Genomic DNA, 24339 nt, shown 5'->3' with positions numbered 1-24339 from the left:
CAGATCTCTGTGAGTTCAAGGCCAACCTGGTCTCCAGAGCGAGATCGAGGATAGCCAGGGCTACAGAGAAACCCTGACTCGGGGAAAAAAAAAAATGGAAAGAGAGAAGTGTCAGGAGCCCCTTCTTTCTGCTGCCTGGTTCCTGATATGATCAAATCCAGGTGGATTCACTCCTGGTCAAATTAGAGGATGGCTTCAGCTGTCTACTCTGTTCTGTAGTTGTGAGTGTATTTCCTCAATTTACCCTAATAAATTTCCCTACTACTCCTTTAGCAGACGCCGTGGATTGATCGCATTAAAAGGTGTTTGCCACAGTAGGGAGGGACTGGTCAAAGGGCAAACATTTCAAGCCAGTCATGGTGGCGCATACCTTTAATCCCAGCACTCAGGAGACAGGGACAGGCTGGTCTCTGTGAGTTCAAAGCCAGCCAGGGCTATATAGACCCTGAGTCCAGATAGATAGATAGATAGATAGATAGATAGATAGATAGATAGATAGATACATACATACATACATACATACATACATACATACATACATACATATACATACATATACATACATACACACATGAGAAGATATGAGCATTCCGGTCTAATTAAAGCATGGTGGTGCACATCTTTAATTCCAGCCCTTAGAATGCTGAAGCAGAGGATCACTACAAGTTCCAGGTCAGGCTGGGCTACCTAGTAAGTTCTAGGCCTTCCTGAGTTACAGTGAGACTATCTCAAAAAAAAAAAAAAAAAAAAAAATCAAAAACAACCCCCACCCAAAAGAGCTTCAGGCATGTAAGTTCTTGGGTCTAGCCTGCAGTACTCTAGCCATGACTAATACAACTGTAGTGTGTACCTGAAGTACATTGAGAAGCTCGCTCTTGAAGGTTCTCACTATGTAGGGGAAAAAAGGTAACTGTGTGAGCCGATGAATGCCAGTCAGCTTGGTGTAACGATGATGTTCCACAGTCTGGGGATATCAAAACATCAGGGGCCGGGGGCGGGGTTTGGCTCAGCTGCCAGAGCATGCATGATTCCCAGGGTTCAACCCCCAGCAGGCATAAACAGGTGTGGGGGTGGACACCTATAATCCCAGCACTTAGAAGGTAGAGGCCGGTGGATCAGAGGCTCAAGGCCACATAGAAAGTTCAAGAGCAGTTAAGATCACTGGCTGCTCTTCCAGAGGTCCTGAGTTCAATTCCCAGCAACCACATGGTGGCTCACAACCATCTGTAATGAGATCTGGTGCCCTCTTCTGGTGTGCAGGCACACATGCTGTATACATAATAAATAAATCTAGAAAGAAAGAAAGAAAGAGAGACAGCGAGAGAGAGGAAGGAAGGAAGGAAGGAGGGAGGGAGGGAGGGAGGGAGGGAGGGAAGGAAGGAAGGAAGGAAGGAAGGAAGGAAGGAAGGAAGGAAGGAAGGAAGGAAGGAAGGAAGGAAGGAAGGAAAGAAGGAAGAGAGAAAGAAAGTTAGTCAAGAGCAGCCTGGGCTACAGAATTCCCTGCCCCAAAAACAATGGGCTAGAGGTGTAACAATGATACAATGATGCATGCTTGCCTAGCATGCACAAGGCCCTGGCTTCTGTTCCTAGCACTATAAACAACAATAATAAATAAGAACATTAACTATATATCTTAATTGTATTAAAACTTTGTCAACTATGCCTCAGAGAAGCCTTTTAAAAGGAAATGAACTAGGAATCAAAACCAGTAGATGAGAAATAGAGATCAGAGTCACTCACCCCCACCCCAGCCCCTGTCTGTATCAGGCATTTCCTCATGTGACGTAGGTCTGTTGAGCATCAACCATGTGTCAGTGTGGTTCTAGGTGCCTGGGACACCAAGGAGCCAGATGGACTGGGGTTCCTGCCCTCGGGAGCCCACAGCCTGCTATATACCCACTTCCCATGAAGTGGGGTACTTTGGGTACGCTACCAATCAACCATGTCACCTCGGGGACCAGGATCCAGACTCAGCCCCCTTATCCCTTTTGACTGTGTATCATCATCTAACAAAGGTCTACTGGCAGCAAGCAGGTGACTGTTTCTGTATGCCCTGACACTGCCCTGCCCAAGGTCATGATCCCAGCCATTGACCTTGTCTCCCCAACAGCACCGTGTATCTCCCTCTGGGGCCTGTCACAGGCAGGCCATAAAGGCATTGTGAAATTTGTCTCCTCTTTTGTTCATTATTTAGTAGTTTTATATTTTTATTTGTATATATGTTTGCATGAGTTTATGTGTACCACATGCATTCAGGAACCCAAGGAAGCCAGAAGAGGGCTTCAAATCTCCCCGAACTGGAGCTATAGGAGGTTGTAAGCCACTAGATGGGTGCTGGGAACCGAACCTAGATCCTCTGTGAGAGGACTAAGTGCTCTTAACCACTGAGCCATCTCTTCTGCCCCTTATTTCCTCTTTGAATGCCCTTTCCTACCCTCATGTTTCTGTTCACATCTCATTATTTCCCTGCTTGGTCCGTTGACTGGAGAATTCCATCTTCACGGGAGAGGGATGTAGCCCAGCTGTAAAGCGCCTGACAACAGTTCACTGCGCCGGGTGATACACAGGCATGACACAGTATACATGACGCTTGGGCTCAATCTTCCGCAGAGGGAGAAAGAAATCAAAGGCAGTCTTGCAGACTCACTGCCCCTCTCGTTCTGCCCTCTATCCCCTTTGCAAACCTCACTCCAAGTAGGGTCCTCATCCTCACCATCCCTCCAAACCTCACCCTGCTCAGGCTGCTGATAAATATGCCCTGTTCTCCATCAACCCAGCACAGGCTTCACCCTGCCTGTCTCCGCAGCAGTGTGCCTTGCTCAATTGAGCCCCGGCATTCTCTCGCCCATTTCTCCTCACACTGCTCACCACCTCAGTCTCCTTTGCCGTTCCGGCTCCCCCTGCATTTCAGCACAGAGGTCCCAAACTGTTGGTGCTCAGGGAGTGTGCAGATCCATAAAGCTAGCCTTGAGCTTTCCAAACTCTGAGTCCAGCAGAAGCTGTGTGGCTGCTGTTCTGTCAATGGGTGGGTGAGTGGATGAGTGATTTTATGAATGAAGACCTCAACTCCCCATATAAAAAGAAGCAAAAAAAGAGGCCAGGTTGTAGAAAAGCAAGCCTTTTGTAGTAACAATATGTCCTAACTGCCGTTTGCACATGCTGGGGGTGGACACTTTTATTAGCTCTTTCTCACTTTTATTGGTATAGAGAAAATGAAAGGCCCGTAGCATGCAGAAACCTCTTCGGCCAGCAGGTGGCGCCAAATGATTTCTGATCTTGTGCAAGATTTGGGACTCCAGGCTTTATGGAGGGTCCCAGCTCAACATTTGTAATGCAGTTTGAGAATCTTCTCTGTATATTTAAAGGCACCAATCCATGCTGATTACAGGATGTCTGGAGGCTCCATAGGGAGCTCCTGACGCATCGAGGGCCTAAAATCTTCCAGGAGCATGCAATACCTTTAGAAGCTGACCGATTCCCCCGAGGGAAGCACTGCCCCCTCTTCTTCTGTCCTTACCGCCTGCAGCTCTCATAGTCACCCTGGAAAATGGGTGTCCTTAACCCCTTTGTAGCTGAGAGAAATCATGCCTGACCAAGTCACGTGCCTAGCAAATGGAGCCATCAGAATTCGGCCATGAACCAAAAGCCAACTTAGTCCAGACTTTGCCAACTGATGTATCCACATGTATCAAAACTGGATTGTACACATTCACCACCAGTTGTACACATCCACCACACAACTGTAGTGTGTGTGTGTGTGAGAGAGAGACAGAGACAGACAGAGAGAGAGAGAGAGAGAGATTGCGGGGGGTGGGGGGGGGGAGGGAACGCACGTGATCAGAGATCTTAGTAGCCTACAGAGATTCCTGTTCTGAGGTTGACATGTCTGTATCATATGCTGCAGATACCAACCTCAGTGAACCAAGATACATGGGGGACGAGCTTACAGTCTAGCAGAGGATTGGCATTGGTTATCAAAAGGAAAGTTCTAGAACCTTTCTCAAATAGCTCTTAGCTACTTCCTGGTTGAAAGCAAAGTTGCCTTTGAACCCCGAAATGGGCAGAGGCAGAGGGGAACCCTAATGTTTTCATCCCTCTCACTCCTACAATCATTGGTTCCCACAGATTTACTTCTGGGAAGTCCAGCGGAGGAACCTCACAGAGAGGGTGAAGACACTTTTCCTGGCAGAGAACAGCGTGAAACTCAAGAACCTGACTGGCTACACAGCCTACATGGTCAGCGTAGCAGCCTTCAATGCTGCGGGAGATGGGCCACGGAGCACCCCCACCCGAGGCCAGACCCAGCAAGCAGGTAAGGAGAAGTCTTGGGGAGGTCAGTTTGTGGGGACAAGAGGAACACATCTATCAGAACTGTCTCATGCAGCCGGAAAGCTGGGTTTGGTACCCAGGCCCCACTTCCAAATGCCTTACAGAGAGAGAACCCAGCCTGCAAAGAAGGTTCTAGATATGAGTCCAGAAGAAAAAAAAAAAACAAAAAAAAAAAAACTCTCACCACAAACCTTGAGAACGCCCTCAGAGCTCACCTCGCCGGTTCTGCCCCCCTGTCTCAGTTTTGGGACTAGGCTCCGCTCCCACCCCCGACCTGGCTTTCTCCTTCCTTTTGTCTTCTTGCCTTTGTTCATCCCACCAATGTTTATTGTCGTCTATGAGCCCACACTTCTGTCTCACGCTGGTGATGCAACAGTAAGAGAAAAAACAACAACAATACGTCTGCGTCCTAGTGAGGGCCACGGATCATAAATAAGCACAGCTGAGCTGGCTGAGTCTGTGCAGAGGATGGGTGACAGAGGGGAGCGCCGTGGTAGGGAGCCCTGGACAGGCCCGCCCACAAAGGCCTGGACAAGATGGCTGCGTCCCAACTGGGATGTGAGTGAGAGGAGCCCCGCCATGGGAAGTTCTGGAGACAGCAGGAAGCTGGGTTCCTGTCTGTAGGACCAGCAGGTGCAGAGGCTTGGGGGGCTGGAGGGCATTAGAGGAACAGAACTGGGTGCTGACAAGGAAGTGGGGTGAGTTTCCAAGGGTCCGGAGGATGGGGTTTGTATCAAGTGTACTAGGAAGACATGGGAGGGTCTGAGCTGTTGAGAATTAGATCTTTTTGTTTGGAAAAACTGGCTCTGCCTTCTGGTCTGAGAGACTCAGGGGGGAAGGAAGAGAGAGGCAGGGAGACCAGATGGGGACTAGACATAGGACAGGATGGAGGAAGGAGAGAGGGTGCTGATGCTCTTGTCCTGAGGTGTCCAAAACCACTTCCGGTTAGTCTCTCACTGGCTCCCCCATAAGTCCCAGGGGCGAGCAGGGCAGTGCCACTTCTTTTCACAATGGGCAAGTGTCACCCCAGAAAACATGCTTTTTGCTCAGGGTCCCCTGGTAAGTCACATGGGAAAGGACAGCGGCTGGAACCAAGGACAGCCAAGGGAAGTCAGGGGGGTTTATTTGTCTGTTTCCAATGTGGAGTTGAATAGGCAGCCCTCCGAGTCCAGGAGTTCCAGATCTGCAGATTCAACAACCAAGAAAGGAAAATATTTCCCAAAATTGCTTCCGCCTGGGCGTGGTGGCACAGACCTGTAATCTGAGCACTTAGAGGTGAAGCCAGAAGGATCAAGAGCTCAAAGTCAGGGCTGGCGCTGGCGGGATGGCTCAGCAGTTGAGAGCACTGGCTGCTCCTCCAGGAGGCGGAGTTCAAGTTCAGTTCCCAGCGCCCACATCAGGTGTCTCACAACCACCTTATAGCCTCAATCCAGGGGATCCTATTTCTTTTTCTGATCTCTATGGGCACCTGCACTCATGTGACATACACACAGACACATATACACATAAATGAAAATAAAAATAAACCTTTAAAATAAGATTTTAAAGATCAAAATCGCTGTCAGCTACACAGCAAGTTCAAGACCTCCCTGAGCTACATGAGAACATCTTAAAAAGCAAACAAAAAAAAATGTGTCTATACTGAACATGTACAGACAACACCAAATAACAACTATTTAGCAATAATGCATAGTATCAAGACTCATAAGTAACCTGGCGATAAGTTAAAGTATATGAAAAGGGCTAGTATATCTCCGTGGTTATAGCACTTGCCTAGCCTAAGAGATGCCCTGGCTTTAATTGCCAACACCACAAAAAGGGGGAGGTACGTAGAAGATAGTATGTAGCTTATATGCCAAAGTGACACCATTTTATATACAACAGGCATCCTCAGACTTTGTTAGAACCAATTGCCTATGGATACAGACGGCAAAAGGACAGCCTTCTGCCCTAGCCACCGGGAAGCAGCTTTTCCGGCCTGATGCATCCCTTACTGTGCTTCCCACTACCCTTAAGGAGCTGTAGAAAGCAAGCTACCAAAGACAGTTCCTAACCTGGATCCTCCTCTCTGAGACAAGCCCTGACTCCAGGGGGAGCCTTTCCCTCCACTGGCTCCCCTGGGCCGGCCAGAGGCTGAGCTTGGGTGTGCTAGCCTGCATCTGTCTGCCTGCCTGTCTTGATGATGCTCCATCAGTGTCACTGGTCGGATACGAGCCCCTGGGAGCCTAGACTAAGCTTCCGGCGGCGCTGTAGCAGTAGGACAGAATGTCCTGTCCCACGTCCTTCTACCCCCAAGTGTGTTGGGGGAGGAGGGCAGGAAGGGCCCTGAGTTCACCTCCCTCCTTCAAAGACAGCAGGGGAGATGGAGCCGGAAGCTGTCAAGATTAGTTCTGGCTTGGTGGGAGGTAGCACTGGACAATAATAGCTGGCCATCCACCCGACCAGCTCTGGGAGGGAGGAAATGCTTTCTGTCTTGCCCCTTTGCCTCTTGCCTCGCCCCCCCCCCCCCCCCGCTCCCGCCACTGCCGCACACCAGAATCTTCCATCTCCTGTTTTCAGAGTTACCCCCCAGGGGTCTCAGTACAAGAAAACATCTCTTGCAGAGGATCTGACTGTCCTTGGCCTGGCTCCTCCTGACAGCGTGATGTCTCTATGACAAGCCCTGCAGCCCGGGGATGAAAGGAAGAGCATGCCTCCGGAGTTCTGACGTCTTGTTCAGCACCCACTCAGAGGCAGAGACACCCCCATCTTCTCTAGCAGGAGAGCTGAAAGACACACCCCATGGTGCCAGGAAATGGTCTTGCCTCACAGTGACCCTTGGGGATGCAGTGGCTGCTCCCATGCTACTCGCCAGGGCTCAGAGCCACATAGGAGAGAGTCCAGCTTCTCCGTCTGTAAGGAGGGCTTTTCTCCCAGTGCCAGGGCCTCTGATGCTAAACAACTGAGTGCTAATGACGTCAAGGGAGGAAGAGAGGGTTCAAGGGCCTCAAGCGACCCTTCCCGCCTCACTCCCTCTTTTCTCTGGGCACGGACCCAAACTCTCCTGGTACTTGCTTGGAGCCCAACTTGAGGCTTTGAACTTCCACAGAAAGAGAAAAAACAAAAACCCTCTGCTGTCTCTCCACAGCCCCCAGCGCCCCAGGCTCCGTCAAGTTCAGCGAGCTGACCACGACCTCAGTGAATGTGTCCTGGGAAGCCCCACAGTTCCCCAACGGTCCTCTGGAGGGCTACAGGCTGGTGTATGAGCCCTGCACCCCAGTGGATGGTGAGTGGGGATCTCCCACATGGCCTGAACTCTCCCCTATCAAGGGCTGGTTTGCCTTGAAACTATGTAACAATCACCACTCCACAGTTAGATGTGGTGAGATTCTTCCCGCCTTAAAAATGGGGAGGCTGAGGTTTGACCCAGGAAAGGGGCGGTTCCCAGACAAAAGCATCTGAGGGTAAAGTCAAAACAGCAACATAAGGCTGCCACCTCCTGTGCGCGTAGGGGATGGCTAACACCGTCTTCCTGTTCCATAAACTGAATCGGGAAAAGAGGGAGGGAATCCAGGCAAAATATAGTTGCCCCAAGATGGGACAGGACCCTGAAGAGAAGTCCTCTGATGTTCTTCTCATTCTCTCCTGGCCCTCTTCCAAACCTCCGAGTTCTCAGCGTACCCCCTTTGGAGGGTCAGGGACCCCTTTAGAAATCTAATCAAAGCCTGGGGCGCTTCCCCAAGAGGATGTGTGAGTGAGTAGTCACTTCCCCTGCTCTGCAAGTGACTGTCCTAGCCCAGGACATCTGCACTGGCTCCAGACCGTTCCCTCTCAACCACTGCCCTTCCCAGTCCCCGAACAAGACCCTGGGCTGGGGGGGGGGGGGGCGGGGGGGGGTAGATGGACAGCCCTGGCAGCTGGCATCCAGGACCTGCCAGCTTTCTCACACAGTATAGCCCAATGCCAGCTGATAGGAATGAGGCAGGGCTGAGCAGGAGTCCCCAGAAGTCACTGATTTATTCCGCGCAGCTATCTTAAGAGAACAAGGGACTCACAAGAGGGAAGGGGACCAGGATCCTCAGTGCCTGGGTCTGCTTACAGCAAGGCATAGGGGCGGGGCTGCCCTAGGAGTGACACCCCGGTGGCAGGAAGTGACCACTTCTGTGGTCACCTCCCCCTCACTCTCACCCCCTCCCTCCTCCCAGCACTGGAGCCTGGCGAGAACAAGGGGCGGAGCCTGGGAACATCAGGCAGCAGGCAGTTCTGGGTCAGTGGTGGGAACAATGGCCCTCAGTCTTTCTGCTACCACCTGGGTGCCAGCAGCCTGTCCTGCAGAGCTGTCCGACCAAGTGGAGGCAGGTCCTGGGGAGAAGTGCAGTCAGGAGCAGGCCTAGGTCAGAGGTCAAGAAGACAAAATGCAGGGAACCTGGACAGGCTCCCGTCCCAGTGGCTTCCACCTGGCCTATCGCGAGACCTCCCACCGAGAAATGGAGTACTTGGCCTCTTGTGATCTTACTCCATCATAGACCACATGGCTAAATTCCGTGCCCCTGTAGGTTCCTACCTAGTAAAGGGTTTGCTCAGTACTGTCCAAAGTACTCGTTCAATAAATAAATAAATAGGGGTTAGAGGTGTGGCTCCATTGGTAGAGTGCTTGCCTGGCATGCGCAAAGCCCTGGGTTCCATCCTCAGCACCACCTAGACCAGCCGTGGTGGCTCATGCCTATAATTCCAGCACTCAGGAGGTGGAGTCAGCAAGATCGGGAGTTCAGGGTCATCCTTAGCTATATAGCAAGTTTGAGATGAGTTTGCCTGACTAGAGACTACTGTCTCAAAAATACATAGAGCCAGCCTGGCAGTGGTGGCGCACACCTTTAATCCCAGCACTCGGGAGGCAGAGGCAGGCGGATCTCGGTGAGTTGGAAGCCAGCCTGGTCTACAGTGTAAGTTCCAGGACAGCCAGGACTACACAAACTCTGTCTCAAATAGATAGAAATAGGTAGGTAGGTGGGTAGATAGATAGATAGATAGATAGATAGATAGGTAGCTAGGTAGGTAGATAAAATAGGGCCTAGAGATATGGCTTAGAAGTTTAGGGAACGGTCTGCTGTTCCAGAGGACCACATCCCAAGCACCCACATGGCAGCTCACAACCGTCTGTAACCCCAGTTTCAGGGAATCCAAAGCCCTCTTTTGGCCTCCTCGGGCACCAGGCATGCAAGTGGTATGCAGACATACATGCAGGCAAAACATTCATACACGTAAAATTTTTTAAAAATGCATAAATTAAGTAAAGTACCTACTACATGTCCAGTGCTCTTTCCCTGTATCTAAAACCCCATATCCCTGTTGGGGATGCTCCTGACACTCCAGCTGAGTGGACAAATAAAGTGGAGGCAGCTGGAGACATATCTCAAGGCACTAGGGCCAGCTCAAGGGTGCAAAGCCTGTTCTCTGTGTGGTGACACCTTACACAAGGAACCCTGGTCCTGACTCAGGGAGACTTTGGGATGGGAAGCACAGAGCACACAGTACCACCCCGTGAAAGCCCCCATCCTGCCCCTGACTGCCATGACCCGAGGTGCTGAAGTATCCCTACTTTTGCCCTAAAAGCCAACTAGTACAGATGATGGGGCTCCTGAAGCCAGGCTCTCGATGGCCAACAGGAAAGAGGAGCACAGGGCTGGGGGAGGGGCTGGGGGAGGGGCTGGAGCAGTCATGAGGTGCCATCCAGCGCCATTTCCGGGATATCTTCACAGAACTTCCCAATGAGGGTGCTTGGATTTCAATTTCTATGGGATGTCGGGGTGGGCTGATGTGGGGCACAGCGGTGAGACAGGATGGAGATTTTATGGCTGTTCTGGATTGGACAGCCAGGACATAGCTCTCCTCCTGGTACTTTAACCATGGAGCCCTCTTTTTCTGAGCTCACGTACAGAGCCCTGCTCCTGACACAGCATTAGCAGCTCCTGGGCTAGAGTGACAGACAGCTCAGCTGGTTTCAGGGGCTAGGGGCCACCACTGTCACCTCTCCCCAGGAGCTGCCAGCGGCCTTGGGGACCCTGTTCCCACCAGCCACTGCAGCCTCTGTTCACAGCCTTTCCCCACAGGGGTCAGCAAGATTGTGACGGTGGACGTGAAGGGGAACAGCCCACTGTGGCTGAAGGTGAAGGACCTGGCTGAGGGCATGACCTATCGTTTCCGCATCAAAGCCAAGACCTTCACCTACGGGCCTGAGATCGAAGCCAACATCACCACAGGCCCTGGAGAAGGTAGGAGAGACGCCACGCTGCCCTGTGCACCATATCCTCAGCCCTCCAAGTAGGAGGGGACCCCAGGGCGTCCAGAGCTGGATAGGAAGACAGTGGAAAGCACAGAGATTACTCTTCTATCTCCTGTCCCCGCCCCCTCCCTTCCTCCCCCCCCCCCTTTTTCTCCCTTCTCCTGGCTCCTCCTTCTCTCAGCTCCGCTCTCCTCCCCCATCCTGGGCTTGGTTATTAGCATCTAAATCCTCAGGCTATTCCAGCCCCGAGCCATGAGTAACCCAGTAACCCAGACCCTCTCATCACACAGGCCCGTACACACAGCCCCAGGCTGCCACACAGCCTCAGCCTGGCTAGAGAGCCCAGGTTGGCCTGGTACTTACGGTGCTCCTGCCTCAGTTGCCCAAGTGCTGGGTTTGCGAGAGTGAGCCGCCACACCCACCCTGCTTTCCATGCCTTCCTTCCCTCCTTCCTCTCTAACCCTCAGCCTCTGTCACCTCAGCCCCTGTCACCTCTGTCCAGGAAGGATGCGGCCTGGCAGGTGTCCAAGCCTCCAGGCTGGCCAGAACCACCTCCCCATGCGTTCCCCTCCCCCCACCCCAGCAGCGGCTCCCAGAGCAGGGTACAGAAGAATTTCCCTCAGCGTTTGTCCAAATGCACGCTCCCTGGGCCGTCTCCTCTAGTCACAAGAACCCCTGGAGGCAGTGATGATGTTGGCACCTCATTGGCACCTCTGATGGGCGGGCAACCTCCTCACAGTCAGGCCTGCCTTCCCCAAGACCCAAGACCCCCTTTCCAAGCGGCTTTTACACACGGAAGGCCACTTTGTATTTCCACATCAGTGCCCAGCCCTTGGCCCCTCCCCTAATCATCTCTTTCACTTCCCCTGGTCTCTGTCACTTCCCACCTTCCACCCAGGACCCTGGGGCAGGCAGGGTTGAGTCTCCACAGGCCCTGTTCTAAACAGGAGAACCACCTCCCAAGCAACCCTACTGTCCCCACCCCTGTCTTGAGGAAGCCCAGGCTGCCCAACTTCCTTCAGAAAGCCCCCCACCTCCTTCCCCTCCCTGCCCCACAGCCAGCAGCACACAGTGATCTTTCTCTGGAGGCCAGGTGAGTCTGGGCCCTGGAAGAAGAACAAGGCTGAAGAGGCCTTGTCCACTTGCCCTCTACCCGCTCGTGGCTCGTCACCCCTTGGTGGCCCTCCCTGTCACATTCTACTCCCCAGGTCTCACTCAGTAAGAAAGTGATTTGCAGCAATATGGAAGGCTGCTGTCCCAGCTGCCCCAGCTCAGCTTCTCACCTGAAGCTTCCTGGGACATAAAAGCCGGAAGAGAGCTGGCAAATAAAGGGAAGGCCTCTTCAGTACCTCAAGGACAGGAACAGGCCACCCGAGAACAGCCAGCCTAGGGTTTAAAGAGTTCCAGCTTGGAGTTAGTGGTGCAGGATGGGGAAGATATTGGACAGGAAGTGGGGAGGAACAGAGGATACAGAAAAGAAAATGAACCTTACCCAGCTAGTGTGGGGGAGAAGGGACCTATGAGCGACAGCACCCAGGCCAGCCGTTTTTGGCTTAGCAGAAAAGCCAGTGGCCACCCGTCCCTCAGCCCTGTCCTATACGGAGTGAAAAGCAAGGACTCTGAAGACCACCCTAGCCTGCACCCCACTTTCAGGTCATGTCCCCCCTCCATGGGCTGCAGGCAGGATGCTCCTTAGAAAAGGAGGCCCTCCAGAACTGTGTCTGCTGTCAGGACTGGATATAGAGACCTGGCAATGGAATATCCCGCTGTGGGAGGAGTCTCTGGCCTCCTGTCTGAGTTGAGTAGTTCTCCTGGGCCCCAGAGGGCTTCAGTGAGATGTTGGACCCATGTTCTCTCCCCATTGGGAAGCCAGAGGCCGCTAGCCTGCCCTCATACACACAGTGCTGCCTCAACCCCTGGGACTATGAGCTCTAGGGGTAGTGAACTCCACGTCTAGTGGGAAACAGGCTTGGTGGGGACCACACATGGTAGAAGTCTCAAGGAAGGTGCCAGATTTGTACTGGCACACTCCCAGTGAGGTGTTCGGGATGCTGTATAGACAGATACCTGGCCCAGTCCTGTGTCAACACAACCTGTCTCCTGTATCCTACTCTACCTTCCCCCTCCAGTGTCTCAGTATGCTAGACACACCTTCTGCTAAGTTCTCTTCAGGCTTCCTAGGCCCTGGGCCTCCTCTCTCCACACCTAGCCTAACAGCACATGCATGTAGGGTTAGGAGATTTCAAGTAAGAGACAGGGAGAGCATTATCCCGTGCCAGGGAAGGAAATGTTGGAGGGACCTTCAGCCCCCTCAGCCAGATCTTTATCCCTGGGCATGTCCCCCATCAGTCAGTTCACCTCTGCTGCCCACCATGATATCGCCTTTCAGGATTTCTTCCACATGGCCCCTGCAGATGGGCAACCTGAGGCACCCCTGAGGATTCCATGAATGGATCATATAATAAGTTCTGGCTGGACTTAACTTTTCTCTTAGCCCTCTGACTCCCAGGGTCATCACCTACACCCTGCTTTGTCCTGAAATTCAGAATGTGGGGTGTGGGGAAACAGGAAGAGACGGTAGTCACACCCTGGCAGGCCCGGCCCGAGATATACCCTTCAGGCAGAGTGTTTGCAGGGTTCCTGGAGACTCTATGGGCTAGAGCTGATCTGGTTGTCCAGCCCCCCACCACCAGTGCAGGTTGTTGGAAAGGGTGGCTGTTCTTGGCTCCACAGATGCCCTTACCCACTGTGGGATGTTTGCAGGTGCCCCAGGACCACCAGGAGTGCCAATCATCGTTCGGTACAGTTCAGCCATTGCTATCCACTGGTCCAGCGGAGATCCTGGCAAAGGACCCATCACACGCTACGTAATAGAGGCCAGGCCTTCAGGTATGCCCTGCCCAGGCCGGGCTGTCCTCCCTCCATGGCCCACTTCCTGCCCTCCTCCTGTCCTGAACCCCTGGGCTTGTGTCTGTCCTCCATCCGTGAAGACACGTGTACTATTACAAGTGAAGCTAGAGGTGGTCCTATTGGGGGGCAGAAGACAGGGTTTCTCCTTGGAGCTGGACTCTTGCTTAGGGAATTCCTGGGAGCCCCCCCAAAGAACAGTTCTTAACACCATCTATGGACCAACTAATGTTGAAAGTTGTTCAAGAAGCCAGAGGAGGGACTTAGTCAATCAAGTGTACACGCATGAGGATCTGGGTTCAGATCCCCAACACCCACATAAAAAAGCCATACATGGTGGTGCACGCCTGTAATTCCAGCACTGGTCGGATGGAAATGAGAGAGCCGCTAGAGTTTGCTTGCCAGAATTGGCAAACTCTAGTTTCATTCTGTCTCAAAAAAAAAAAAAAAAAAAAAAAAAGAAGAGAGAACAATTAACAAAGACACTCAACACTCACCTTTGACCTCTACACACAAGTGCGCACACTCGTGCACACACAGACACAGAGAAACTAGGAGAGCAGGGTTTGGCTCGCGTTGGTTAAACATGCATGTCCTACTTGTGACTAGCTCTTGTCATCCATCCTACCGACGTCTCCTGTCAAGCCTGAAATCAAATCACAAGACCTTCCAAAGCCATCAGGACAAGAGCGGCTGATAAGTGACGACTGGGGGGGCTGCTCTCCGCTCCTGGTTCACTGTCATCTCTGCACCTGCTTCTCAGGCTCTAGCTCCCTCTGTTGCTAGGTTTCCAAGCTAATCAGAGGTGCCCAAGTCAGCCAAGAGGTGCAGGCTTGTTCTTTGTATTCAGAAGATCTGTGCCTTGGCGATAGAAGTTAAGAAAGATAAGTCTGTGCTACCCAAATGAGAGTTATAGTCAGAGGAAGGGGAATCTATCAGTAGTTGATGTGTGTGTGTGTGTGTGTGTGTGTGTGTGTGTGTGTGTGTGTGTGTATGTGTGTGTGTGTGTGCCTGCCTGTTATGTGCATGTTGGTGTAGGTACAGATGTACAGCACATGGAGACTGGAGGTCAGCCTCAGGTGTAATTCCTCGGGTGCTATCCACCTTGTTTTATGAGGCAGGGTCTCTCACTGGTCTGGAACTCACAAAATGAGTTGGTTGGCTGGCCAGTAAGCCCCAGGGATCCTCCTGTCCCTGCCTCTCTGGCCCTGAGATCCCAAATGCTTACCACTATGCCCATGTCCAGCTTTAAAAAATTAAAACCTGAGCTGGACGGTGGTGGTACACACCTTTAATCCCAGCACTCAGGAGGCAGAGGCAGGCAGATCTCTGTGAGTTCGAGGCCAGCCTACAGAGTGAGTTCCAGGACAGGCTCCAAAGCTACACAGAGAAACCCTGTCTCGAAAAGCCAAAATAAATAAATAAATAAATAAATAAATAAATAAATAAATAAATAAATAAATAATAAGTAAAAACCTGGGTTCTAGGGATTGAACTCTGATCTTTATGCCTGCAGGGCAAGCGGTTTGCTGGCTGAACCATCTCCCCATCACCCTTCTTATAGAGACTTGAACCATCCCAATCACAGGCTATCTATTCCTCAGGGTGGCTAGGTGCTCATCACCCCGATAACAAAGAGTTAATTATTCTGGGAGGTCCTGGAAGCCGCCACCACCCACCACTGCCCTTATCTTACGGTAGTGGTAGCCGCAGTAGCTGAATATCTAGCCAACTCAGATCCACCACATCACCCACGCCACAGGTGGTGCTGCTGGCTCTCCCCCAGCTCCAGATGGTCCCTCCCTGGACCTCCAGTGCCGGCTGTTGAGTTGGCCCGGAGGCCTCCACGTGCACCTCCTCACCGTAGGCCTGTGCCTGTTTATTCCACCCCAGTTGGCCGACCTGGTGCCAGGCTGTGGAATGTTGGCCCTGGACCCAGCCTGTTGATTTTCCAGTGTTCCCTGGGAGGCCCTGCGTGAGCCACTGCCCTTCCAAGTTTGGGGGCTGTGACTTGCTGCACACTGGTGGAACGGAGGGTAAACTGAGCCAGCGCTCAATAACAAGCCAAGAAGGGCCAAAGCCAACAGCTCCAGGGAGGGCAGGATGGTGGGAAAGAGAGGGAAATGGGCCAGGAGGATGCTAGGACAACCCCTGAAACTGGTGGAAAGTGGACTGCTTTTTAGAGATGGGTGTCTTCCCTCCTCTAGGCTGTCTGCCCCCTCTTTCATCCTCCCTCCATGATTGCAAGCTCTCCACAATGAACTAGCCCCGGAGGTAACACTGTGTAGCCCTGTCTGGCCTAGAACTTGCTTTGTAGACCAGGCTGGCCTCGAACTCACAGAGCTCTGCCTGCCTCTGCCTCCAGAGTGCTGATTGATATTAAAGGCGTGCGCCACCACTGCCCAGCTGCTGTGCTTCATTCTGCATGGACTAAGCTAAACATACCAAGTTTTTCAAGCCAGAGAGCTGTCAGGCAGAGCAGAGCCAGGGAGGGATCCAGTCTGGGACTGACGAGCCTGTGAACTGGCCCCCCACATCTGCTGACTAGAGGGCTAGAGGCCAAGGCGACTGAAGGACATTCCAGAAGCTTCTCTCACTGCCCATACAGTTTATGCAGAGGTGAGGGATACAGTGGAGGGGGCGTGGATACAAACAGCAGGCAGGAGGTCTCAACTTCTAGAAGGCAGCAGCAGGATTCTCCATAAGCTATTAGCAAACACCAGTTACACCCAGCACTTTCCCGGTTACCAGGAGGAAATTCCATGCCAAGAGTCTGGTAACTCAGTAAAAAATGCCAGACTGCTACCTATGGCAGTGTGACCTTGGGAAGATGAGTTAAGCTCTCTGAGTCTTGATTGTCTTAGCTGTCACTGTGAGAGCAGCAGATTCTACCTCCTACCATTGCTATAGGTTTGAAAATGTAAAACTCACACCCCCCAGTTGGGTTGCCTGACATAGGAGTGTCAGCTTGGGGGGGGGGACCTCATTGTTAACAGTAGTCATGTGAGGATCTGAACCTCAATACATCTCAAGGAATGAAGCGTTGAACTATGCATTCAGCTACATGATACTACTATGAAAACCCCAGGGGAAAGCCTGCATTCCTTGATTTAACACACACTGGGAAGGTATCTATCGATCTATAAAGAAACAAAGATGACCCAAATGTGATCCTGCCCTTAAGGATTTCATAACCTCAAAGTGGGGAGAGAGCTGGGAGATTAAACAGAAAGACCATTGGGTATCTGGATGTGCTAGCACAAGGGAGGAGGCTGAGGCAGGGGGATTGTAAGTGCCAGGTCAGCTTGAGCTACAAAATGAGACCCTATCTCAAATAATAATTAAAATAATGTAGGTAATGATCAAGTAGATACTCAAAAATACCGATGATGGAGGGAGAAAGATGGCCCAGTGGGCCAAGTGCTTATTGTCGAAGCATGAGGACCTGAGTTTGGATCCCCAGCACCCATGGAAAAGCTGAGCATGAATCTGTAACCCCAGTACTAGGAGATGGAGGCAAGCAGAGATCCTCATGGTCCACAGCCAGCCAGTCCAGCCAATTGCTGAGCTCAAGATTTGATGACAGATCCTGTCTCAAAAAAGATGGAGAGTAATAAAGAAAGAAACCCAGACTTCCACATGTTCAGGTGCACACATGCATGCACAGATACATACATACACACACACACACACACACACACACACACACACTGCCAACTATGGCTCTAGACCCAGGGCCTTCAGGGAGGATCTCTGAACACAGACAGACCTCATGCAGGCTTCTGTAAGTTGGAAAGATCTATGCTAGAAAAGAGCAAGCTGCCCCCAACTGGGCCTGCCCCACATTTGGTCCAAAATGGTTTTAAAATGATGCTTGGGCAGTGGTGGCTACTTATGTCCTGGATTCCCCTGCTGGATCTGACGGAAAGCTTAGTAGGAGCAACAGATTCCTTTGATATAGGAAAGAACTTTCTAACATTGGGGAGCCAGCTGTGGTGTACGGGAGCAGCTCAGAAGTCCACAGAAGAATGAGCTCACTGAGGGTGAAGCTATGGGTGCTGCAGTGGGGGGAGAACCAAGAGAATTAGAGGCCCTACTCCCTGACACAACCTATATAACCCAGGAATGCCCGGCAGCCAGAGTGTGAGGTGTCCACAGTCAGGAAGCAGAAAGAGATGAATGCTGGTGCTCAGCTCACCTTCTCCTTTTTCCCTTTTTATTCAGTCTGGGAGGATGCTGCCCATATTGGAGATGGGTCTTCCCTACTCAATTAAACCTCACAGGAAACACTCCCAGAGGTGTGTCTCCTAGGTGATTCCACATCCACAGAGGTGTGTCTCCTAGGTGATTCCACATCCACAGAGGTGTGTCTCCTAGGTGATTCCATATCCACAGAGGTGTGTCTCCTAGGTGATTCCACATCCATAGAGGTGTGTCTCCTAGGTGATTCCATATCCAGTCAGCCTGACAAAGAAGATGAAATATCACAAAGCAGGGGTGGGGGACAGGTTCTAGCTAGGAGCTCAGCCTGCACTGGGGCGGAACACTGAGTCTATTCCTCTGGATGCTGGTAGAGATTGAGTGTCCCTTATGAAATGTTTGAGACCCATAGTTTTTCCAGTTTGGGATATTTTTCAGTTTAAGAGTGTGTGTGTGTGTGTGTGTGTGTGTGTGTGTGTGTGTGTGTGTGTGTGTGTATTTGGAATGGACCCATATCTAAACATAAATTTCTTTATGTAATATACCATATACACCTAGCCTAAAACTATTTTTAGACACTATTTTAGTATTTTGTATGTCAAGTTTTATGGTGTGTGGTCTTTCCACTTGAGGTGTTATAGGCCTCAAAATGTTTCTGTTTGGGAACACTTGAGATTTTATTTTTTTATTCTTTTAGGTCTCACTAGAGAGCTCAGGCTGGCCTCAGACTTGGAATCCTCTTTCCTTGACCTCTAGAGTGCCAGACCTCTAGACCTCCACTGGCATGTCGATTTTAGAATTTAGGTTCTCAAATTAGGGTGTTCAGTCTGTATTGGTTTGGTTGTTAGAGAATTTATTGTACAATACATTTTTTAAATGTTTTACAGATGTTTTAGTTTTAAAGAAAAGATTAAGAGACACCCCTTCCCAGAAGGTATCTATCTCTAAGACTTCCACAAGACCTTCCTAAGAGCCAGGCTCAGACACTGTCTTGAGCCACTGACCAGATGGGACCCAACCTCAGGGAGGTACAGCTAGAACCAGATGAGGTGGGAGGATCTGAGTCTCCTCCATCTCACAGGGCCTCTTCTCTATTTCCCTACAGATGAGGGACTCTGGGACATCCTCATCAAGGACATCCCCAAGGAGGTAACGTCCTACACCTTCAGCATGGACATCCTGAAGCCAGGCGTGAGCTACGACTTCCGGGTCATCGCAGTCAATGACTATGGCTTTGGCACTCCCAGCAGCCCCTCTCAGTCTGTGCCAGGTACCAGCCTTAGGGTGACAGAGCAGAGTCCACGGAAGAGCCTGATGACGTGCTTGGCAGTGGGGGAGGGAGACAGACATTGGGCAGCAGAAGCATCAAGGTGGTCATCCAAGCGCACTGTCCCTCAATTCCTCTAACTGTGAACTCTGGGTCCCACGGCTACATCACCTCTCAGCTCCAAGGGAAGTTGCCAGTCAGGCCATGAACTATGTTTCCAGGGAAGCCACCTCACCCCACTCCCACAAGACAGCACCCAGGCGGGCCACGGGCTAACCCTGGTGCCCTCTAAGACCTCACTGAGTAGCACCCAGGTGGGCCATGTTCACTGCCTCCCCTCCCCCTCTCTTTCATCCTTCCCATCTAGCTCATCTCTGGGTTCACACAGGACACTAGGCCTACACCTATGACCCCGGTCAGTCACTGGCAGCTTTGAAAATGAAGGTAGAAATCCAACTCAAAATTGCACTTCCACTCTCTGGTTGGGCATCAGCAACCCAGCTCCTCTTTCTACCCATACTTACTCCTGTGCCCAGATGGGCAGCACCAAATTATAGAAAACAAGGAGTCTGAGACAAGAATAGAAGAACCATTCCCTCATTGGAAATAACATGGATTAGGAGTTTCTGGGTGCAGGAAGCAAAGTACTGGGGGGCTTGGATAGAAGGCAAGCCCTACCTGGCAGAGGCATTTTAAAAGCCAATCCATGACCTCTCTACAACTTCCCTGGCTTTCTGTCATCATTAAAAAAAAATTACTACAATTTTGAGAAGAGTTCTCCCAGACTTCCTAAAAGCCAGAGAAGCACAATTCTTCCCCATACAAATCAGAGTCGGTCTCAAAGTCCTTTTTCCTAAGGCAAGAGAGTAAAAAAGAAAAGCAGCTAACACACACTACCCTCCCTTCTTGATCCCCTGGTAGACATCATTAATCAATCCCAGCACTATTTCTTAATAAATCCAGCAGATTCTTAATCAGTTAAACCATAAAACTCTTCTCAAAACAGTCCTCCAGGCAAACCTTTGCCTACAGATCAAAGCCGGAACTTTTTAGAATGCACAGGCCCACCTACCCATAACACCCATGAGCAGTTGGTGAAACCCCAGATGGAATAGGAAGATTTGTGGGCAGGAGAGTATTGAGTACCCTTGGTCCTGACACTGCACCCCCTGTTGCAGCCCAGAAAGCTAGCCCCTTCTACGAGGAATGGTGGTTCCTAGTGGTCATTGCCCTCGTGGGCCTCATCTTCATCCTGCTTCTTGTCTTTGTACTCATCATCCGAGGTCAGAGCAAGAAGTACTCTAAGAAGACAGACGCAGGTGAGTGAGCATACACCCCTTGATAGGAGGCTTGACTCTTGAGGGTCTCCTTTCCACTGGGGGTGGAGGGCAGGTCTCTTTCCTGGCGATGCACCTTCTCAGGTACGGCAGCCAGACATTCCTCCACACAACCTCAAGCTCTGATCTGGGTCTTGATGCTAACAAGCATGAAAAAAGGAGCATCCAGGCTAAATGAGAATATGGAGCTAGAAAGGAATGAGCATGTGGTCTGATGGGTACCAACCCCTACCTCCCATCCTCAGGAGGCAATCCCAAGTCAGGAGCCCTCGGCCATGGGGAGATGCTGAGCCTGGATGAAAGCAGTTTTCCCGCTCTGGAGCTCAATAACCGGCGACTCTCCGTGAAGAACTCTTTCTGCAGGAAGAATGGCTTGTACACCAGGTACTGTCCGCGCATGTGGGGGCAGAGGACAGAGGCTTGAGGGCCATGACCCAGTGCCCAGCAGTGCCCGCTGGGGAGAAGCATGGAACATGCAATGCCCACTCGGCCTTCCACTTCCGGGGAAATAGCATCCAAGTTTCAGGGCTGCCAATGGTCAGCAGAAGGTCATGAAGGACCCCAGCAGGACACCCAGGGGTCTGTGTTAGTCCCACCAAACCCAGCCACAGCTTAGGGAATGTTAGAAAATCCACGAGGAGATGGGTACGAAGAGTTTCTGAGAGCGGCTGCGAAATGCAGAAACATACAGCATTGTGGACGCCAACCTACAGTTGTTCGGAGTCAGTTGCACTAGTAACCGGCCTTAGAGATGGTCACACACCCCAGAGGTGAGCTGGACCCAGCCGAAGCACCTCAGGGAGAGGCACCAGGGACTAGCCCGTCGTTGCCTTCCTTAGCAAGGGGAGAGTGAAAACCTTCCTCCCTTGGGCTTGACTTGTTTCTGTTTGAGGATGTCCCCCTGCCACCGACTTTCAGCCTCTGCAAGCAGTTGGTGTGGGAAGGCCTTGGGGTTTAGCCCAGCTGGCAGAGAGCTTGCCTACCATGCATGAAGCTCTGGCTTTGGTCCTAAAACTGAAAACTAGATGTGGTGGCGCATACCTGCAATCATGGCAGGTACTTGGAGGCAGAGCCAGGAGGATCAGGACTTGAAGGTCATCCCTGAAATCCATGAAGTTTGAGGCCAGCCTGCATCACATGTGGCCCCTTCTCAAAAGCCCAAAGCAATGGAAAAAGCAGAGGCTGTTGGTAGCACCCAACTCCTGTCCCTGGCTTCTTTAAGACTCCGGTCCCTCCTGGACTTGCTTCCCTGGAGCCATCAGGCTGCCCATCTGCAAGGGCAGGGGATGCTCCTGGGGCCCACCTGATCCTCCTCTGATAGGATCCAGGCAGTTTTATGCTTCCAGAAGTTCAAGGGAGATTGGAGCCATAGCCAGAGGGACTCCTGTTTCCAGCCTCAGCCGTATTGACATTCACGGCTCACTGGAGGCAGCAGGCTGGGGCAGGCGGGGCAGCTTCTCTAAGGGAATTCACAAAGCGTCTCTCTGTCTCCTCTTGAAGGGATAAGCCATGTGTACTTCTCCAAGGGGGTGGAAGGGAAGGCTGAGGGCAGAGCAGCGGGCAGGCTCTCATCCCTCGCCAATCCAGCCTTCCAAAGAAAGAGGCGTTTGAAGCTGTGGTTAAACTCACCCAGCCTCTGCATGGTTACCACAGCCCCGCTGAGCAGGCTCCTGGGCCTGCCACAGGGAACAAGGGGGCATTTCACCCATGGCCACACCTCCCCTTGTCCTCTTGCCTCTCCTACTCATGGGACACACAAGTAGAGGCCCACACGTTCCTATGCCCCCGTGGGAATGAGAAAAATCTTGTTTTCACCAAACCAGATCCAAACTGAACCTGAACTGCTCACAGTGATGTCTGTACATGGACGCGTGTGCCCAGACACACAGACACACATACCATTTGCCCTATATGTTCAAGAATATTAGTGTGGCATACCCCCCCCCCCCCCCGGCTTCCTCCAAGCCTCTCTCTCTAAGGCCTGGGCTGACACAGTGTGGTCACAAGAAGAAGAAGCCCAGGATGGAGGGAGAGGCTCGTAGCCTGTGTTCCTCCTGACCTGTCTGAGGCCACCTCTCAGCCTCACTCCCTTCTCTCCCTAGGTCCCCTCCCAGGCCCAGCCCAGGCAGCCTACACTACTCTGATGAAGATGTCACCAAGTACAATGACCTCATCCCGGCAGAGAGCAGCAGCCTGACCGAGAAACCCTCGGAAATCTCCGACTCCCAGGTGAGGGGGCAGGGGCCAGTGCCGGGACAGGTAGTGGCTGCTACCAAATGGAAGTGAGCCTTCCTCCTACCATCCCTCCCTCCCTCCCTCCCTCCCTCCCTCCCTCCCTCCCTCCCTCCCTCCTCCCCCTCCCCTCCCTCCTCCCCTCTCTCCTTCCCTCCCTCTCTTCCTTCTTTGACTAGTGCTATAAAGATAAAGGGCCTGCAGAAGCTCTCCAGAAGTCATTCACAGATCAGCCACCCACCACCATTTCCCAGCCCTGATCAGAGTTTGCCCCAGGGTAATCACACAAGGTCTCCCTGAGAGCCTGGTCCCCTACATGTACAGACTCAGCCCATTGCCTGGGTTCTCAGTAACTCTGACTCATGGAGGAACCTGGGCACTGAAGGTGTCCAGTGGCTCAAGAAGGGCCTAGGGATGCTGCTCATTGGCTAAGAGTACTTACCCAGCATGCTGGAATCCCCGGTTCAGACTCCTGCGGCAGGTAAACCAGCAAAACACATAATCCAGCACTCGGGAGATAGAGGCAGGAAATGCAAGATCATCCTGGAGTTCACGCAGATGCAACAACCTAAGATTCTAGCTCCATAGTGTTGGGGCCAGATGCCACACTGCCTGCCTATGGAGTTGGGTCTGGACCTTGTTTCTACCCTATCCCAAAGCCCTGCCTATGGAACTTTCTAGAAAAGTCTTCCAATCTGTCCAATGAGACATCTAAGAGAACCAGACATTCATTCCACTCCTCTAGATCGTGTTTGACAAATAACTTGTGGAGTTTCTTAAAAAATAATAATAATAATCGGGGATGGAGAGATGGCTCAGTGGTTAAGAGCACCAGTTCCTTTTCCAGAGGTCATGAGTTCAATTCCCAGTAACCACATGGTGGCTCACAACCATCCGTAATGAGATCTGGTGCCCTCTTCTGGCCTGCTGGCATTCATGTAGGCAGAACACTGTATACATAATAATCTTAAAATAATAATAATAATCAAGCCCACCTTTAAAGATTAAATGCAAAAAGTGTTCTAGGCACTAAAGTTATTCCCACACCCCTCGACACTTCTACCCACTGCATACCTGCCCACAACCCCACACAGCTCTGGTTATACACATTCAGTTGATAGTCCCATCTCCCCAGAGGGCTGCTGTGGGAGACATGTTCATTTGAAAGATAGCACTTGGCTGTGATATGATGCCTAAGACCTACATGGAGTCCACTATGTCTCTTAGTGACCCTGTGACTGGAAGGGTCCTTAGTAACCCTTCACACACACAATGCCAGTAGTATGGTACACTGAGCAGGAGGAAGTTGACCCATGTGGTGCCTGGCTCCTCACAGTTTCTGGAAAAGGCACAAAACAAGATTCAGGTCTTTCGGCTTTAACAGTGTTCTTGAAAACCAGACATTTGGCTTTAGGGCCACTGCAGAGAACCTAGGTTCCAGGAGGCTGTGCTAGAACCCTGGCATCTCAGAGATGGGGATGCCTGGGAAGACACTGAGAACATTGTGTGAGAAGATACCTAGCCCCTGTGTAGTCCTTGAATCCTTTAAAATATTAAACTGTTTGCCTAGTTGGTGAATAGCCATATCCCTGAGCTCTTAAGTGTCATCAAAGGGACCCCAGGCAGACAGCTTTGCCACTCTGTAATTACCAGGAACACAGGACCCTAATTCATCTAGATGGCTTTCTTCTATACTTTAGGATGGACAGCCATGAGAACTGTGTTTCTACATTATCCTAGAGCTTGGGGCAGCTCCAGCAGACTCACAGAGGGAGGGGCCGTCTCTGATTTCTCTGAAACTTTCC

General features: G+C 51.5%; 1 protein-coding gene across 2 annotated transcripts in view; it reads left to right on the top strand.

Moving 5' to 3' along the window:
• The window catches only part of Sdk2 (sidekick cell adhesion molecule 2), a 284873-nt gene that overhangs the window by 249219 nt on the left and 11315 nt on the right, over positions 1–24339 (top strand). For both annotated transcript variants that reach the window (XM_042283063.2, XM_006970439.4), the window contains 8 exons: positions 4126–4312; positions 7457–7594; positions 10419–10580; positions 13355–13480; positions 18804–18968; positions 20144–20284; positions 20548–20686; positions 22405–22531. In XM_042283063.2, coding sequence (XP_042138997.1) covers positions 4126–4312; positions 7457–7594; positions 10419–10580; positions 13355–13480; positions 18804–18968; positions 20144–20284; positions 20548–20686; positions 22405–22531 — 1185 coding nt within the window. The remainder of the gene's footprint in view (positions 1–4125; positions 4313–7456; positions 7595–10418; positions 10581–13354; positions 13481–18803; positions 18969–20143; positions 20285–20547; positions 20687–22404; positions 22532–24339) is intronic.

This window comes from Peromyscus maniculatus, chromosome 8, assembly GCF_049852395.1.
Source record: "Peromyscus maniculatus bairdii isolate BWxNUB_F1_BW_parent chromosome 8, HU_Pman_BW_mat_3.1, whole genome shotgun sequence".
NCBI lineage: Eukaryota > Metazoa > Chordata > Mammalia > Rodentia > Cricetidae > Peromyscus > Peromyscus maniculatus.
This window is presented reverse-complemented; position numbering and strand designations above follow the sequence as displayed.